General features: G+C 44.0%; 1 protein-coding gene across 1 annotated transcript; it reads right to left on the bottom strand.

The window, feature by feature from the left end:
• Nucleotides 1-16,034: 16,034 nt before the first annotated feature.
• LOC141099163 (olfactory receptor class A-like protein 1) lies at nt 16,035-16,997 on the bottom strand. Its single transcript, XM_073587308.1, has one exon. The coding sequence runs from the start codon at nt 16,995-16,997 to the stop codon at nt 16,035-16,037; it is 963 nt and encodes a 320-aa protein (XP_073443409.1).
• Nucleotides 16,998-17,910: the final 913 nt, after the last annotated feature.

Genomic DNA, 17,910 nt, shown 5'->3' with positions numbered 1-17,910 from the left:
GTACGGCTGTACGTTATAAACTTCTGTGAAGCCCTTGTGAGTTCAAAGTTCTCACCACATATCTAGTTAAGTTCCTTGGGGGGTCTAGTTTCCAAAATGGGGTCACTTGTGGGGGGTTTCCACTGTTTAAGTACATCAGGGGCTCTCCAAACGTGACATGGCGTCCGATCAGAATTCCAGCCAATTTTGCATTGAAAAAGTCAAATGGCGCTCCTTCCCTTCTGAGCTCTGCCATGTGCCGAAACAGTGGTTCCCCCTGCATATCAGGTATCAGCGTACTCAGGAAAAATTGCACAATAACTTTTGCAGTCCAATTTCTCCTGTTACCCTGGGTAAAATAAAAAAAAATGGACCTGTTCTTTTTTTTAAACATTCAAAAAATTCTTGTGAAGCACCTGAAGGGTTAATAAACTTCTTGAATGTGGTTTTGAGCACCTTGAGGGGTGCAGTTTTTAGAATGGTGTCACTTTTGAGGATTTTCTTTCATATAGACCCCTCACAGTGACTTCAAATGTGATGTGGTCCGTAAAAATAAAATGGTGTTGCAAAAATGAGAAATTGCTGGTTAACTTTTAACCCTTATAACTTCCTAACAAAAAAAAATTTTGGTTCCAAAATTGTGCTAATGTAAATTAAACATGTGGGAAATGTTACTTATTAAGTTTTTTGTGTGCCATATCTCTGTGATTTAAGGGCATAAAAATTCAAATTTGGAAAATTGCAAAATTTTCTAAATTTTTGCCAAATTTCAGTTTTTTTCACAAATAAACGCAAGTTACATAAATGAAATTTTACCACTAACATGAAGTACAAAATGTCATGAGAAAACATTGTCAGAATCACCAGGATCCATGGAAGCATTTCAGAGTTATTACCTCATAAAGGGACAGTGGTCAGAATTGTAAAAATTGGCCCGGTCATGAACGTGCAAACCACCCTTGGGGGTAAAGGGGTTAATGCTGCCTGATGCCCCTGTAAAAATAGGCTCTATGACTTTAAGAGTCCCTCCTTAATAAATGAAACAAGATATGTCTGCTTATGTGTCATACACCACATGGCCAGCTAAGGTTGTTAAATATTACAATGACATTTCCCAGTGAATGCATTTGTATTGGTTGAAAGCAATGCTAAAGTTGCAAAACGCCTCAAAACGCTGTGTGTGAACATAACCCAAGTGGTGGAGGAAAATTTTTGTTTTGGGCAAGCTATTTTTGGCTTAGATAAAAGTCATTAACCTGGAAAGGATTTTCCTTAACATATTTCCCAGCAAAATCCATTTTGGTTTTGTTTTGTAGATTTTTTGATGCGCCTATAAAAAGGGCGTGAAACTCTGACAAACATTGTTTAGAGCTGTGACCTAGGAGTGAGAAATGCTTCCAGGGGCAGTTGCCATGATGTTCCCGTGGCATTTTAGCAGTGTTTCTATCATTTGAAAAAAAACCCTGGGGGATCGTGGTAAAAATGCTGGGGTCTCCCATAGACTTACATTGGTCTTGTTGCTCTGTCTGTGTACCCGAGTATTCCAATTTGCTTGACCCGAGCAAAGAGCACCCGAGAATTTTAGTGCTCGCTCATTATGTAAAATATAAAGAAAACAAGAATGCAATGATTTTGAAATCATTGCACCGACTTGTTCACATTTGTGCGTGTCACATGTGTTTTTAATCCATTTTTTTCCTTGCTTTTGCATGGTTTGTGTTAGGAGTCTGATTTCTTCCTTCCCTATGATGAAATTTAGACCCTTACATGCTGCAGTCTCCTGCATTTCATCTGCGGTAGAGGAGATTGCAGAGGAGAGTGCCTTGCCGCAACTCTCTCCAGAGGCTAAGTCCTCTGTTCCCTCCACTGAGCATGCTCATGGGATGAGCTCCCATTGGAGTTCGGGAGTCACATGCTCAGGTCCTGTGTCTAATCCTATTGGCTCCTCCTGGAGCCTTGGAGACTTACGGAAGGTCCCGTTTGGTATAAAAAGTGCGCATGGCTGTTCCGCCATGCGCTAGTATTTCATACTTGCTGCTGTATGTATGGTGATGGATGCTTGGACTGGTGACTGACTTATTAAGAAACCCCTTCCCTCTGATAATACGATTGTGTGAGTGTTTGGGTTCAGCCAGTAGCAGTGCTAGTGCCAGCGCGCATATGCTCCATCTTGCTCAGCAGCTTAGCGTGTGTATTGCGCCAGCGTTATTGTAGCGTCTTCCCAGCGGCTCAGTTCTTGCCGCGCTGCAGTTGCAGCTTTCTTTGCATCCGCGGTTGCGACGCTTCGCATTTAATTTGACAGTAGGTCTAGACAGAGTAGTCCTGCTGTTTAAGGCTACTCCTGTGACCGCGAATACCGTGACTATATCGCTGTGTGTCTGTGACTCTGGACAGACTCAGCGTTTAATTTGAGCTTATTTGCCTGCAGCTCTGTGAGTATAACAGAGCTGCTTTTGTGCAATGGGTGCCGTCTAACCCTTGTGCACATTTCCGCCTTGTGTTCTGCCTCTCAAGCAGTGGTTTTTCTATCCACCGCACAGTGAACCCCGGGTGGCGAAGGCACTTTATTTATCTTTTATTTAGTGTCTTCCGCCACTCCTATCAGTTTGAGAGACCCCACCCCTCTCTTGTGTGACATGCACATAAAGAGCCCTGTATTTGTTGTCATCTTTTTACCAGCACTTGCTGATTATTGTCATATTTTTTACTGCAGGGTATTTTTGCACATTTGTTATTCTGTGCTTTCTTTTTGTGTTTCAGTCAGTGGGTGGTGTGAACACTGTCCGACCGACTTGTTCACATTTGTGCATGTCACATGTGTTTTTAATCCATTTTTTCCTTGCTTTTGCATGGTTTGAGAGACCCCACCCCTCTCTTGTGTGACATGCACATAAAGAGCCGTCGAACACCACGTGCCCATACTAGATAGCGCCTGTCTTAATCCTGTTCATTTAGACACTGTTCATATGTTCAGGTTTTAAATACATTAGATAGGGACTGCTCCATTAAGGGTTACCTTGACGAGGTGGAGTGGCTTGGTATACACTTTTTTGCAAAAAAAGTATCGACTAAATACCCTGTATTTGTTGTCATCTTTTTACCAGCACTTGCTGATTATTGTCATATTTTTTACTGCAGGGTATTTTTGCACATTTGTTATTCTGTGCTTTCTTTTTGTGTTTCAGTCAGTGGGTGGTGTGAACACTGTCCGACCGACTTGTTCACATTTGTGCATGTCACATGTGTTTTTAATCCAGATTTTATTACCAAAGTACATAGAACACATATCAAAAGTTGAAAACTAGATAATTTTCCATTTCATTTGAAAAACATAACTCATTTAGATATTGATGGCAGCAACACATTTCAAAAAGGCTGGGACAAAATTAATAAAGAACTGAAAAAAGTAAGTGGTACTAATGAAAAACAACCGGATAGTCAATTTTCAGCTAAGTTACAAAACTCTGTATAAAATAGCATGTTAGAGAGGCAGAGTCTCTCAGAAGCAAGTGTAAGCAGGTTGCGGGATGCAGTGACAGACAGAAGACAGAGCAAGGGTTAACAATTTAATTTAACAAAGTATGAGCTCCTCGCAGGGAGATTAATGGTTAAGAAGTTAGTGCAAGCAACAAAAAAGAGGGTAAAAGAATGCAGAACAGCAGCAGTCAAATTGCCAAAACTTATCGTGTTCTTTAAGAACGACGGGAGTTGTCCACAGGTGAGATCCTTTAAATGATGCTCCGTCTTCTGGCGGCAGAGGTCGGGAGCCAACAAGCACAACAGGTTGCAGTGTCAGTTTGCAGGGGATGGAGTACACTGCTCACCCTGCTGCACACTGCTGGTTTGCGCCAAATTGCCCGCCGCCACGTGGACTTTTTCTTTTATCTTTTCTTCCCCTAAGCTCATGGGAGGCAGCCTCAACAGTTCCAGACCTGGCTTGGTACAGGTACCCTTGGCCCGGTCTTCCACCTTACACTCCTCTCCTTTAGCTCACCATTTCATGGGCGACAGGTCTTGCAATAGACATTGACACGCCTCCATTTCTCGAATGTTCCACTGCCAAATAAATTGGTCTTGTTTGTAACGATTAGGGGGTCTTCCAGCTGTTGTTTGTTTTGTGCGGCGTAGGTCAAGTTGAGTCGTCGAGTCAGGTTGGACAATCGGGGACAGGGACACGTCCGGGTTCAAAGAAGCAGCCATCTCAGGAGTTTCAGGTTCTCACACTTCTCTTGGGTCAGTGGATAGCGAGGTGTTCAGGTCAGAGGAGGAGGTAGATGGTTCTTCTTCATCACAATTGAAGGCAGCCATAGTGGGCATTTCGGGGATGCTTGGCGCTCTCTCATTTTTTTCAAGATCACGTGACAGGCAAGGACGTAGCATGCTTCGGTGAACTACTCAGGTACGGGCCCCTTCTTCCCCTTCAGGCTGAACCTCATAGATGGGATCATTAGATCCAATTCGGTGATTCACCCGATATGGAGTTTTTTCCCATCGATGCTCTAATATGCCTCGAGGTCGATGTCTCTGGCAAAGACTCTGTCTCCAGCCTTGAGAGCTGTCTCTCTCAGGGGCGTCATCTCATGATGCTCAAGTTTCTGAACTTTAGTCTTGTGCCAGTCGATGTAGAGTCTGCAAATGATGTCGATGTTCACGGACCGAGGTGGGCACCCCCCTCTGTGGGTAGTCCTCCTCTGGGTCCAACTCCAACTCGGTAATATCCTTTTCGATCAAACAGCAGTGTGTAGAGCATGTATCCAGTCGTACTGTGCACTCGGTTGCTGCACACCCAGACCAACTCAGCTGCATACTCCAACGGACTTTCCTGTCTTCTTCCAATGCTCTCAACATCTCAATCAGCATCCGGTTGAAAAGCTCGCAGGCTTCATTCCTCTGTGGATGGTAAGGTGTCGTTCTGGAATTTTCAATCTGATACAGGCGGTGGAGCTCCTCCATCGACTTTGAAAGCAAGCACCTTGATCAGAATGGATTCTCTTCAGACAACCATACACCCGGATGAAATCCCGACAGATAGCCTGCGCAGCTGACTCAGCAGTCTGATCTCGGGTCAGTACAGCGAACTTGGTAAAGTGGTCGGTCATCATAAGACAATATTCATATCTGAAATAAGCTGGACCCACGATCAAGTAGTCAATCACCAACAATTCTAAAGGAGCAGAAGTCATGATAGTCTGTGAAGGAGCTCTCTGGTCTGGAGGTTTAGCTAATTCACAACTTTGGCATTGTCGGCAGGCCTCCTCCACTGCAGTCTTCAAACGGGAATGATAGACCAACTTCTGTAGCCACTGAAATATCTTCTATGGGCCAAAGTGGGCCCCTCTCTCATGAGCTTCTGTGCCAGGTGACTTGCTTCAAAGCCACCCACTGTCTCAACTGAGCGAGTTCCCTATCTTCCTGCTGAAGCTGCACCCAGTCATCATGAGGTCGTCCCAGCATGTGTTCCTCCAATGCCTCTCCCATCTGTCCCTGCATCGCCGCCAATGTCCTGGCAAGGTTCCAAAACCAAGTGATCTCTTCTGCCTCCAGTTCTTCATCTCGGTTACATCCAGGTCACTCGTGACTCACTCTGGACAGAGCATCAGCATGTGTATTCTCAGCTCCTCTTCGATATGCTATCTTGTGTCGGTATTTTACCATATGGGCCACCCATATTTGCTCCAGGGCCCCCAGTTTTGCATTTTCTAAGTGGGCCAGAGGATTGTTGTCTGTGCCTACCAAAACTTTTGACCCTGACAGGTACTTGGTGAATTTCTCGGTCATCGCCCACACTAGCGCCAGTAATTCCAGCTTGAAAGAACTGTAGTTATCTGGATTTCATTCTGAATCGTGGAGAGACTGGCTGTATCTGACAATACAGCTTCTAATCCCTGTAGGCTTCCATTGCTCTGAAGAATGAAGGGTTGAGAGAAGTCTGCATAGGCCAGTATGGATGCTTCAGTCAGGGCCATCTTCAGTGCTCGAAAGGCTCCTTCCTGACTTTCTCTCCACTGGATGGTCCGATTCTTTGCACCAAACGGCACTCCTTTCAACAACTCTAGCAGTGTATTGACAATGTGAGTAAAGTCCTTCATGAACTGTAGATTGTACCCCGTAAGCCTCAGAAAAGCACGCAGTCCTTCACTGTCTTCGGAGTGGGCCATTCCTGTACTGCCGCTATCTTCTCAGGTGCAGGTCTCACCTCCTCAGCGGATATGAGAGGGTGAGATGTACTCCATCTGTCGGAAGAGGTGGCATTTCTGAGGTTTCACTTTTATGGTTTCACTCTCTGATTTTGAACCAGTCACAGAAGAAGAAGTAAGCAGGCTCCTTGCATCTTCTCGCCCAACTACTTGCACCAGTGACCCATTTCCGTCACATCTCCTCCAGTCCCTTTCCCCTGCTGTCACCCCTCACCTAACTAAAATATTTAACCTCTCTCTCTCTTCTGGTATTTTTCCCTCCTCATTTAAGCATGCCATCATACATCCACTACTTAAAAAACCATCCCTCGACCAAAACTGTGCCGCTAACTATAGACCTGTCTCTAATCTTCCCTTCATCTCTAAACTCCTGGAACGCCTGGTCCACTCCCGTCTTATCCGCTATCTCTCTGAAAACTCTGTTCTCGACCCTCTCCAATCCGGTTTCCGCTCTTTACACTCCACTGAAACTGCCCTCACTAAAGTCTCTAATGATCTGCTAACAGCTAAATCAAATGGTCATTACTCCATGCTAATTCTCTTGGATCTCTCTGCAGCATTCGACACTGTGGATCATCAGCTCCTCCTCACTATGCTCCATTCCATTGGCCTCAAGGACACCGTTCTCTCCTGGTTCTCCTCCTATCTCTCCGACTGCTCCTTTACTGTTTCTTTTGCCGGTTCCTCCTCCTCTCACCTTCCCCTTACTGTTGGGGTTCCTCAAGGATCGGTTCTAGGCCCCCTCCTCTTCTCCTTGTACACTGCCCCTATTGGTCAAACAATCAGTAGATTTGGTTTCCAGTACCATCTCTATGCTGATGACACCCAATTATACGCTTCTTCTCCTGACATCACGCCAGCCTTTCTAGAAAACACTGGCGATTGTCTAAACGCTGTGTCTAATATCATGTCCTCACTATATCTGAAACTGAACCTGTCAAAGACTGAACTCCTGGTGTTTCCTCCTGCTACTAATGTACCTATACCCGACATTGCTATTTCTGTGTGTGGTTCCACTATTACTCCCCAGCAACATGCCCGCTGTCTTGGGGTCATACTTGATTACGAGCTTTCCTTTGCCCCCCACATTCGATCACTGGCTCGCTCTTGTCATCTGCACCTCAAAAACATTTCTAGAATTCGACCTTTTCTTACTTTTGACTCTGCAAAAACTCTTACTGTTTCTCTTATTCATTCTCGTCTCGACTATTGTAACTCTCTTCTAATCGGTCTCCCTCTTACCAAGCTCTCCCCTCTCCAATCTGTCTTGAATGCTGCAGCCAGGATCATATTCCTCGCCAATCGTTACACCGATGCCTCTACCTTGTGCCAGTCATTACACTGGCTACCCATCCACTCCAGAATTCAGTATAAACTTATTACCCTCACCCACAAAGCCCTCCATGGCTCAGCACCACCCTACATCTCCTCCCTTGTTTCAGTATACCACCCTACCCGCGCCCTCCGTTCTGCTGATGACCTGAGGTTAGTATCCTCAATAGTCAGAACCTCCCACTCCCGTCTCCAAGACTTTACACGTGCGGCGCCAATTCTTTGGCATGCACTTCCCAGGTCAATACGATTAGTCCCCAATCCCCACAATTTTAAGCGTGTCCTGAAAACGCATTTATTCAGACTGGCCTATCGCCTCAACACATTAACCTAACCTATCCCTGTGTGGCAGAGCCAAAAGTTTTACCATAACCAGGTTCCCAGCATCATGTTCCCACATGCTTTATGCATCCATTAACCCTCTGTGTCTGTACTGTTACACACTTAACATTATGGCTGGTCCATACAATCAGAGCAACTGTTACCACCCACCTTTCGTGTCTCCCTCTTTCCTCATAGACTGTAAGCTTGCGAGCAGGGCCCTCACTCCTCTTGTTATTTGTTATAATCTACTGTATGTGATTATTGTTATGCTGTAATGTCTATTGTCTGTACAAATCCCCTCTGAAATGTAAAGTGCTGCGGAATATGTCGGCGCTATAAAAATAAAATTTATTATTATTATTATTATTATGCCATGTTTCTGCAGCCAACTCAAAATCTGCTCCAGCCATCGGAAGGGCTCCTCGAAAGTAGCAGCAAAGACAATGATGTCATCCAGATAAATGAGGGTAGCTTTGAAGTTCAGGTCTCCCAAACACTGGTCCATCAGTTGCTGAAAGGTTCCAGGCACATTGGTAAGACTGAAGGGCATCCGGTTAAATTCGAATAACCCCATAGGCAGTATGAACGCTCTTTTTGGCCGGTCTTGCTCGGCCATGGGCACTTGCCAATATCCACTGGCCAGATCCAATGATGAGAAGTATTTGGCTTTTCCCAGGGAAGACAGCGACTCCTCAATTCTGGGTAGGGGATAAGAGTCCCCCACTGTACAGGCATTTAGCAGTCGGTAGTCAACAGAGAAACACAGGGTTCCATCCTTCTTCCAAACTAAGACAGTGGGGGCTGTCCATGGGCTCTGGTTCTCCCATATGACTTCACTCTGCAACATGTGTGCCAACATCTCTTTCACCTCCTGGTACATTTGTGGTGGGATCTGTCGATAGCGCTCCTGAATCAGTGCGGCATTTACTGTGGGAATCCCGTGAGTTATGGCTGTGATGCACCCAAAATCATCGTCATAATGGGCAAAGACATCCTGGTATTGCCCCAGCATAGCTTCTACCTATTACATCTGTTGTAATGAGAGTCCCATCAGTTTAGCCTGCATCTGTTCCAGGATCCGGCACCCTTCTCTCATGGTGTTGGACAGAGGTTTGTGGACATAGTACTGGCTACAGTTCAGAAATCTCCTTGTTTCACCATTAACTGAATGGCTTCTGGTGGTATCAGATCTTCCAGAATACCCAGTACTTGTGCCACTTCACTTTTGGGTGCGAGCCTGAGATTGTCCTCCCCCAGGTTGACACACTGCATCACTACATTACCGTTGTGGACAGTAGTTAATGTTTGTGCGATGAGGAGCCCCAAAGGTAGTTGATCCATTAGGGCTGGCTCTATCTGGACTTCCACTTCTTCGAGGTGTGTACAAGCCTAGCGTGAGGACAGTCTGACCAGGAGGTAAGATGAGTTTGGCAATGGCCAGAACTACCACCTCTCACAGGACTTTCCCTTCACTTGATGTTTCTTGAGTCTGGGCCGCCCATATCAGCTGCTGGAACACCTTCCTCTGAGGGGTGCGGGGCTCCATCGACTAAGAAAAGTATCTAGTAACTCACTGACCAGGATGGTCCCAAGCTCCTTCAACACATTCATCCCCAAAGTCACAGTGGGGCCATTGCCAGGGTTTCTTGCGGTCAGCACCACTCCTTTCAGGCCCACATCTTTGCCGCACTTGTTGATTTGCATACAGACAACCCTGTGACCGGGATGGGCAATTGATTGGCAACTGTTAACTTGATCACTGAGCCCCAATCAGGCTGCATCGCCTCAGAAAAGTGATGTCTGAAATAAGTCTCAGGCATGATGGTCACTTGGGAACAGGTATAAACTAGGCAGCGACATCCATTTCGGCCCATACGAGAAGACTCAGGGCAACCAAACTTGTGTGACTACTTTCTCTCTTTCTTGGCTGCTCAGGCTCCGGGCGGCATCCCCCAGCCATGGAGCCCACTAGATTAGTGGCTGACGGGTAAGTAGCCAGCCCCGTCTTGTGCATCTTTGGGCATAATGGCCAGCTTTTCCTCACCTAAAGCAAATTGGATGTCTCTCTGCTCGGGATTGTTCCTTTTTCTGACTGGGCTCAGGGTCAGTTCTGCCTCCAGAGAAGCTTGGAGTCACCACGGGACTTTTCCTTAGGTCAGACCATTCTTCCCGCATAGCCTGGATTTATTTCCGGATTTCTCTGACCCAACCTGGCTCAGTTGCAGGTGGGACAGATAACTCCCGCTCCGGACCTTCCCTGTCGAGGCTGCCATCCCCTGCTCTTGCTCGCATGCACACACCTCTACCTCGATTTCTAGGAAAGACATGCATGTATTGACCAGCAAGGCCTGCTTAAGCAGTGCGTCCCTGATGCCTGCCACTAATTGGTCTCCCAAAATTACATTAGGAGGCCCCATGCCAACATCCTCCCACTCACCGATCATGGCGTGAATCTTCTGCAGTGCGCTCATATTAGGTTACAGACTCTCCCTTTGGATGCGGTTAAACAAGCACATCCACATTTCACTGACATCCGTGGGGACCCAATGCATCTCTTCCAAAATCTGTAACACCTTGGTGAGCGTGTTACGCTCATGTGGGGGCCAGAACATGACAGAGCATCTCACTTTCCCATCCAAGTCCATCACAGCAATCTCTGCCTGCATAGCTGGGGTCATGGGGTGCATTCTTAGCATGCCTTTAACACACTCAGACCAGTCAAACAGCTGAGAATTGCTCCCTGTAAACTTTGGGAGATTGCTGAGCATGGCCCCCAGCAGCAAGCTGGCCCTTGCGACACTCACGCCCACTTGGTCTGTCACGTCTGTACCCATGGACTGCATCTTGCTGACTACTCCAACTGTAAGCAGGTTGCGGGATGCAGTGATGGACAGAAGACAGAGCAATGGTTAACAATTTAATTTAACAAAGTATGAGCTCCTCACAGGGAGATTAAGGGTTAAGGAGTTAATGCAAGCAGCAAAACAGAGAGTAAAAGAATGCAGAACAGCAGCAGTCCAATTATCAAAACTTATCGTGTTCTTTAGGATCCTCCTCAGCTGACCCCGCAAGGGTTGTAGCGCCGGCAACGAAGGGAGTTGTCCACAGATGAGGTCCTTTAAACAATGGTCCATCTTCTGGTGCCAGCGGTCGGTCTCCAGTATCTTCAGCTGAGCCCCCAGTCCATAAACTTATGCGGCCAAAGTACAAAAGGCCGCAGTACTTCATAGGCTGAAGAGTAGCAACTGGCGAGGCAGGTCGTGTGTCTGTCCGACATCTGGCTTCCTCCCTTCCGCACGTGCACGGTATTCACGGAGCACACGGCACCACGTTCTCCTACAGTCACTTGGCTCATGGAGTCTCTCTCTCCAATGGACCCGCTAATGATGGCGGGAGCTGACCAGCACAACAGGTTGCAGCATTGGTGCGTAGGGGACGGAGCACACTGCTCACCCTGCTGCACACTGCTGGTTCATGCCAAACTGCCCTCCACTGCAAGCGCTTTTTCTTTTATCTGACCCCTCCTACCCAGATCATGAGGTTGGTCCAATCCCTCATTTCTTCCCCCAGGCAACATGGGAGGCAACCTTAAAAGTTTTGGACCTGGATCGGTACAGGTACCCACAGCCCGGTCCACCTCCTTACACAATGATAGTCAGAAGATCATCAATCTGTGAGCAACTTTTACTTAAAGTTGTATAAAACTTTCAGAAAAATCCTCAAGATAAAATTGCAAACATTTTGAATATTCCACCTTCTGTAGTATATAAACTCGTCAAAAGATTCAGAGATTCTGGAGTAATCCATGTGTGCAAGGGACAAGACCGATAGTATTGGATGCTCATGATCTATGGGCCCTCAAGCGGCATTTCACTATAATCAGGCATGATTTAGTCAGGCAAATCACTGCAAGGAAACTTCCAGAAATAATCAGGATTTGGGAATGTTTAGTTTGCAAAAGAGAAGACTGAGAGGAGACTTAATAGCTGTCTACAAATATCTAAAGGGCTGTCACATTTTAGAAGGAACAACTTTATTCTCATTTGCACAAGGAAAGACTAGAAGCAATGGGATTAAACTGAATGGGAGGAGACACAGATTAGATATTAGAAAAAACTTTTTGACAGTTAGAGTGATCAATGAGTGGAACAGGCTGCCACGAGAAGTGGTGAGTTCTCCTTCAATGGAAGTCTTCAAACAGAGGCTGGACAGACATCTGACTGGGATGATTTAGCGAATCCTGCTTTGAGCAGGGGGTTGGACCAGATGGCCCAGGAGGTCCCTTCCAACTCTACGATTCTATGATTCTAATCATAGTAATAATTTTATTTTTACAGCGTCAACTTAATCTGCATCACTTTATATTTTATAGGCGACTTGTGCAGACAATAAACAACATTGCAGAATAGCAATAATCACATAAGTCAACAGATACCAAGAAATAGGGGAGACACAAAAGGTGGATGGTAACAATTGCTTTCATTGTTTGATCCATCCATCAATGCAATAAATAGGGTGTCCATTTAATGCTTCATGAGCCGGTAAGCTACCAGTATGTGTAAGAGTGCAGACACAGAGGGCTATTAAAGGCATAAAGGGTATGAGGATAGATGATACAAGGGTCCTGTTTTTGAAAAAAAAATTTGAGTGGGCAACACAAGAATAGTTAGATAAATATGTTGAACACAGTCTGAAGAAATGTGTTTTTAGGGCATGCGTCAAAAACTGGGTATTGGGATTAATCCTGCATAGTGCATTCCAAAGAATTGGCACAGCACATGAGAAGTCTTGGAGACGGGAATCGGAGGTTCGGATTATTGAAGATGTTAATCTTAGGTCATTAGCAGAACAGAGGGCATGGGAAGGGTGGTAAACTGAGACAAGGGAGGAGATGTAGGATGGTGCTGAACCATGGAGCGCTTTGTGGGTGAAAGTGATAAGTTTATATTGAACTCTGGAGTGGATGGGTAACCAGTGCAATAATTGGCACAGGGTAGAGGCATTTGTGTAGCGGTTGGTGAGGAATATGATCTTGGCTGCAACATTCAAGAAAGATTGGAGAGGGGAGAGTTTAGTAAAAGGGAAACTGATTGGTAGAAAGTTACAATACTCCAGACTAGAATGAATAAGAGCTACAGTAGAGTTTTTGCAGTGTCGAAAGTAAGAAAAGGTCGAATTCTAGAAATGTTTTTGAAGTGTAGATGAACAGAGCGAGCCAGTGATCAGATGTGGGGAGCGAATGATAGATCTGAATCCAGTATGACCCCAAGACAGCGACCATCTTGCTGAGGAGTTATGGTAGAACCACATACGGAAATGGCAATGTCGAGCATAGTTACTGTAGGTTAGTAGAAGGAGGAAACACAAGGAGTTCGGTTTTTGACAGGTTCAGATTGAGATATAAGGAGGACATGTTGTTAGAGACCGCAGTAAGACAATCACTGGTGTTTTGTAATAATGAAGGCATGATGTTAGGAGTAGAGGTGTATAATTGGGTGTCGTCAGCATAGAGATGGTACTGGAAACCCAATCTACTGATTGTTTGTTCAATAGGGGCAGTATACAAGGAGAAGAGGAGGGAGCTTAGCACTGATCCTTGATGAACCCTGACAGTAAGGAGGAAAGGAGAGGAGGAGGAGCCAGCAAAATATACAGTGAAGGAGCAGTCAGAGAGGTAGGAGGGGAATTAGGAGAAAACTGTGTCCTTGAGGCAGAAATCATTGCTTGTGAACACAACTTGCCATGCAATCTGAAAATGCAAGTAAAAATATATCTTCCAAAAAAGAAGCCATAGATCAACACAATTCAGAATAGCTACCATCTTCTCTGGGCCAAAGCTCCTTTTAAATGGAATTTACACAATTTGGAGAACTCTTCTATGGTTAGATGAGTCAAAGTTTTTACATGGAGACCCCAGACTCAAGAGGAGAGGGACCATTCAGCTAATTTCAGCACACAGTTTAAAATTCTTTGCAAATATGCAGCTGTACAGAAAATGCAGACTCAGAGGTACAATGAAACAAGTAGTTGTTTAACCCCTTTCTGACATCGGGCGCAATAGTACACCAATGTTGGACACCTTCCCTTTGATGTGGGCTCCGGCGGTGAGCCGACATCTTTCTCGGCACATGTCAGCTGTTTTGAACAGCTGACTTGTGCCCAGAACAGCCGGGGGTGGAAATGTGATCCGTCCGCGGCTATTAACGCATTAAATGCCACTGTCAAATGCTGACAGTGGCATTTAACATGCGCTTACGGCAATCGAGAAGGAAATCCGCCCATTGGTGACCCCTGTCACGTGATAATGGGTCACCAGTCTCCTGGAGACCTCTATCGTTGTCACTGCCGGCTTACTGTGAGTAATTCAGCTACATACAAGTAAACTGATCAATGCCTGTATGTAGCAGAGCCAATCGGATTACGGCAGCTTCTAGTCTCCCATAGAGACTATTGAAGCATGCCAAAAGTGAAAAAAAATGTTTTTAAAAATATAAAAAAGTAAAAAAAAATAAAAGTTCAAATCACCCCCTTTCGCCCCATTTGAAATAGAATAATAAAAAAAATTAAAATTAAACAAACACATATTTGGTATCGCCGCATTCAGAATCACCCTATTTAGCAATAAAATAAAAGGATTAGCCTGACCGCTAAACGGTGAGAAGGAAAGTAAAAACTCCAGAATTACAATTTTTGGTTGCCGCAACATTTCATGAAAATGCAATAATGGGCGATCAAAAGATCATATCAGCACCAAAATGATATCATTAAAAACATCAGCTTGGTACAAAAAATAAGCCCTCACCCGCTTAAGATCACAAAAAATGGAGATGCTACGGGTATCGGAAAATGGCGCTTTTTTCTTTATTTTTAGCAAAGATTGGAACTTTTTCCCCACTTACATAAAAAACAACCTAGACATGTTTGATGTCTGTGAACTCGTAATGATCTCGAGAATCATAATGGCAGGCCAGTTTTAGCATTTAGTGAACCTAGTAAAAAAAAGCAAAGCAAAAACTATGGGATTGTATTTTTTTTTGCAATTTCAACGCACTTGGAATGTTTTTCCCATTTTCCAGTACACAATATTTTAAAACCAATGGTGTCTTTCAAAAGTACCACTCATTCCACAAAAAAACAAGCCATCAGATGGCCATATTGACAGAAAAATAAAAAAGTTATGGCTCTGGGAAGACGGGGAGCAAAAAACTAAACAGAAAAAAGGAAAATACCTCCGGTCATGAAGGGGTTAATAACTATGTAGAGTTCAGAGGGTTAAAAGGCATTATCAAATAATAGACAATTAGAAAGTTACTGGCAATGAATTATAACAACATTTCTCTGCCTAGCGGTTATTGTCTGTCCAAAGCTCTGCTCCTATAGCTCTATCCACTGCCCTATAAAATAATAAAACCGTCACTACCACATTTAGAGGTAGGCTAATCGTTAAATAAGCATTCCTTAACCTCCCTTAGTACAGATAATGGTTAACTACCTGGATTAGCAATCTGACATATGCAAGGCAAACGTATTTAGCAATATTAAGAAGGATGCACTAGTTTCCCTATAGTCACAGTCTGAGTTGGATTAATAAGAGCCTCTTCTCAGCCACTCATTCCTCCAATAGCGGTTACTGCTCCAGGCTCTAATAGAGTCAACTCTCTAATCCTTCTTGGCTTCAAACTTGTATTTTAGGTTGTGGACAGTTCAGTTTACCAGGCCACCATGCCTGTTGTTTACTCGATTGGGGAGAGGGGTCTGTACAGTTAATCAGGCATCCGTGCCATTGATCAGGCTTCCATGCCTAAAGCAATCTTCATCAGGAGAACTGTACCATTGATCAGGCTTCCGTGCCTGTTGCTCACCCGATCAGGATAATATAATTTCTTACTCTTCAGATAGGTTGCCATTTTGCTAATTTCACATATAGTGAATTACAAAAAAAAATATGATATGGAAAGTACAAGCTTTGTAAAAACTGAGTAGAACAAAATTCCACTCAAATAAATTCACTCATCTCTACTTAGGCACAGTTTCCTGACAAAAGGACCTGATTAGTTTTGAAAGCTAGCTATTTGATATCTTTTCAGTTAACCTTTAAAACTTTTCAGCCACTGAGGACTCTCAATTTAGATTTAAACTAAATCTCTACATTTCTTGACCACATCTTCTATAGAATCTGAAGAATCCATTGAGTTCTATGGCTTATGGCTTTAAATCACACGTTGAACTATTTTGAGAAGTCCAAAGAATTGCTCTGTTTTTGGGCTTACATCTAACCCTTTGTTGCAGTTTTTGATTAGTAGCAATAATCACTAAGGGACTGATGGCAGAATAAGAACAAGCAAGCATTATCCTAGCATCATTCATGTCAGGACTTACATCAGACATAGTCAGTGTATAAATCCACATGGAGTTATCCAGGCCAAAGAGGACAACATATAATGCAACAAGCATGATGACTGCTCTTGAAGCTTTGTATTCCACTGATTTCCTTTTCCTTTTGTCTGAGCTCCTAATTTCTCTTACAGACCTCTCATGGTTTATCAATAGGTATACTATGTAGCCACTTGCCAATGTCATTAGCCCCACAAAAATGAAATCTCTTGAGGCCATAAAAGCACCATTTAGAATATAGGAGAAATAATTTTTAAAATCTATATTGCAGAAAACCACATGAAGTGTGAATGGAGACGTTGTAAAATTCCCTTTTGCCCGTGATATAGACATGCTGTATGGGTACATTATGAGAATAATAAGCCATACGGTGGATATGACGATAGACATGTTTTGTGAAACCTTTTGCTTCAGTAAAAACCACCCTCCAGAATTAGGGGCAATAAGAATGCACTGGTGACAGCTTAGCATACTAGTGATGGCGATACACATAGCTCTGCTAACTCTGTAGGTGTATATGATCAGCATGCACTCTGTATCGCTAAGTAAATTATTCTGCCCAATTGCCTCCAAAGACTGAGGTAAAACTCGAGAAAAGAGAACAAGAAGATTTGCCAGGGCCAAAATGACAAGCATGATATTTGCTGGAAGAAGCTTCTTTTCTATGATCTTCAGGCAAATAAACTGAATCAAGATGAAGACATTCCCTGGTATACCGATAATCATCAAGAAGAGAAAGCCTGCAGCTTTAAGAAGGACTCGAGGATCCATCTAATAGCAGTTATCAGATATCTGAAGGGAGAAAACAATATTAAAACATGACTAAGTGGACTTTTATGAATAGTTTTAGGTAATCTAGTAAGTGCCGGTCTTCTTTTTCATAAAAACTAATTAAATATCATGTTTAATTTTTTAGGAGAGTTTAATAGATGAAGGCTATGCTTTATTTGTGCAATGATGTCATTCTGTCTTGATAAAGGATTCCACTAGTGTCCATGTTTCAAGTATGAAATAGTTTCACATTTATTCTTTGTCTCTTTTTTACATTGGTGTATTTAAAAAGTACCTGTGATGCAAAAAAACGCTACCAACCTGCCAATATGAGGCCAATCTGCAGGTTAATTTCGTTCTAACACCATGCGGCTCCATTAGTGAGAGCCCCACTGCCGTGAAGAAATTAACTTTATTCCCCATGGCAGCTTTGTTCTTTCAGCCATTTTGGTGGCACTGGCATGGTTTCAGTCGTAATACTGAGCCGGCTGTCAGTCAGTGCCATGGATGCGGTTACAGCCAACACTTTCTGTACACAGAGCAATGACTGAAACCATGCATGTGTCACCAATATGACTGAACGCCAAATATTGCCAAGAAGAATAAAGTTTATTTCCTCCTCCAGCAGGGCGCTCTGTGTGGAGGCGATGCATGGTGTCAGAAAAAAGTTTCAAGTAAGACTCTGTAAATGAGTACGTACATGTAACAAATCGAACTGAGGCTGGACTGGATGGACAAATGTCTTTTTTCGGCCTTGCTAAATATGTTACTATGTTACTATGATATAGCTCCTTTTGACTACAGGAGACTGAAAGAGTGTTCTGTACCAAATAACAATCAAAAAGAATAAATAGGGACACTTCCAATAGCATACAGTATATCCAAAAGAAGGAAGCTACAAAGACCTAAGTAA

The sequence above is a fragment of the Dendrobates tinctorius genome, unplaced genomic scaffold, assembly GCF_039654945.1.
Source record: "Dendrobates tinctorius isolate UK_male_01 unplaced genomic scaffold, ASM3965494v1 ptg000098l, whole genome shotgun sequence".
In the NCBI taxonomy this organism is placed as follows: Eukaryota; Metazoa; Chordata; class Amphibia; order Anura; family Dendrobatidae; genus Dendrobates; species Dendrobates tinctorius.
This window is presented reverse-complemented; position numbering and strand designations above follow the sequence as displayed.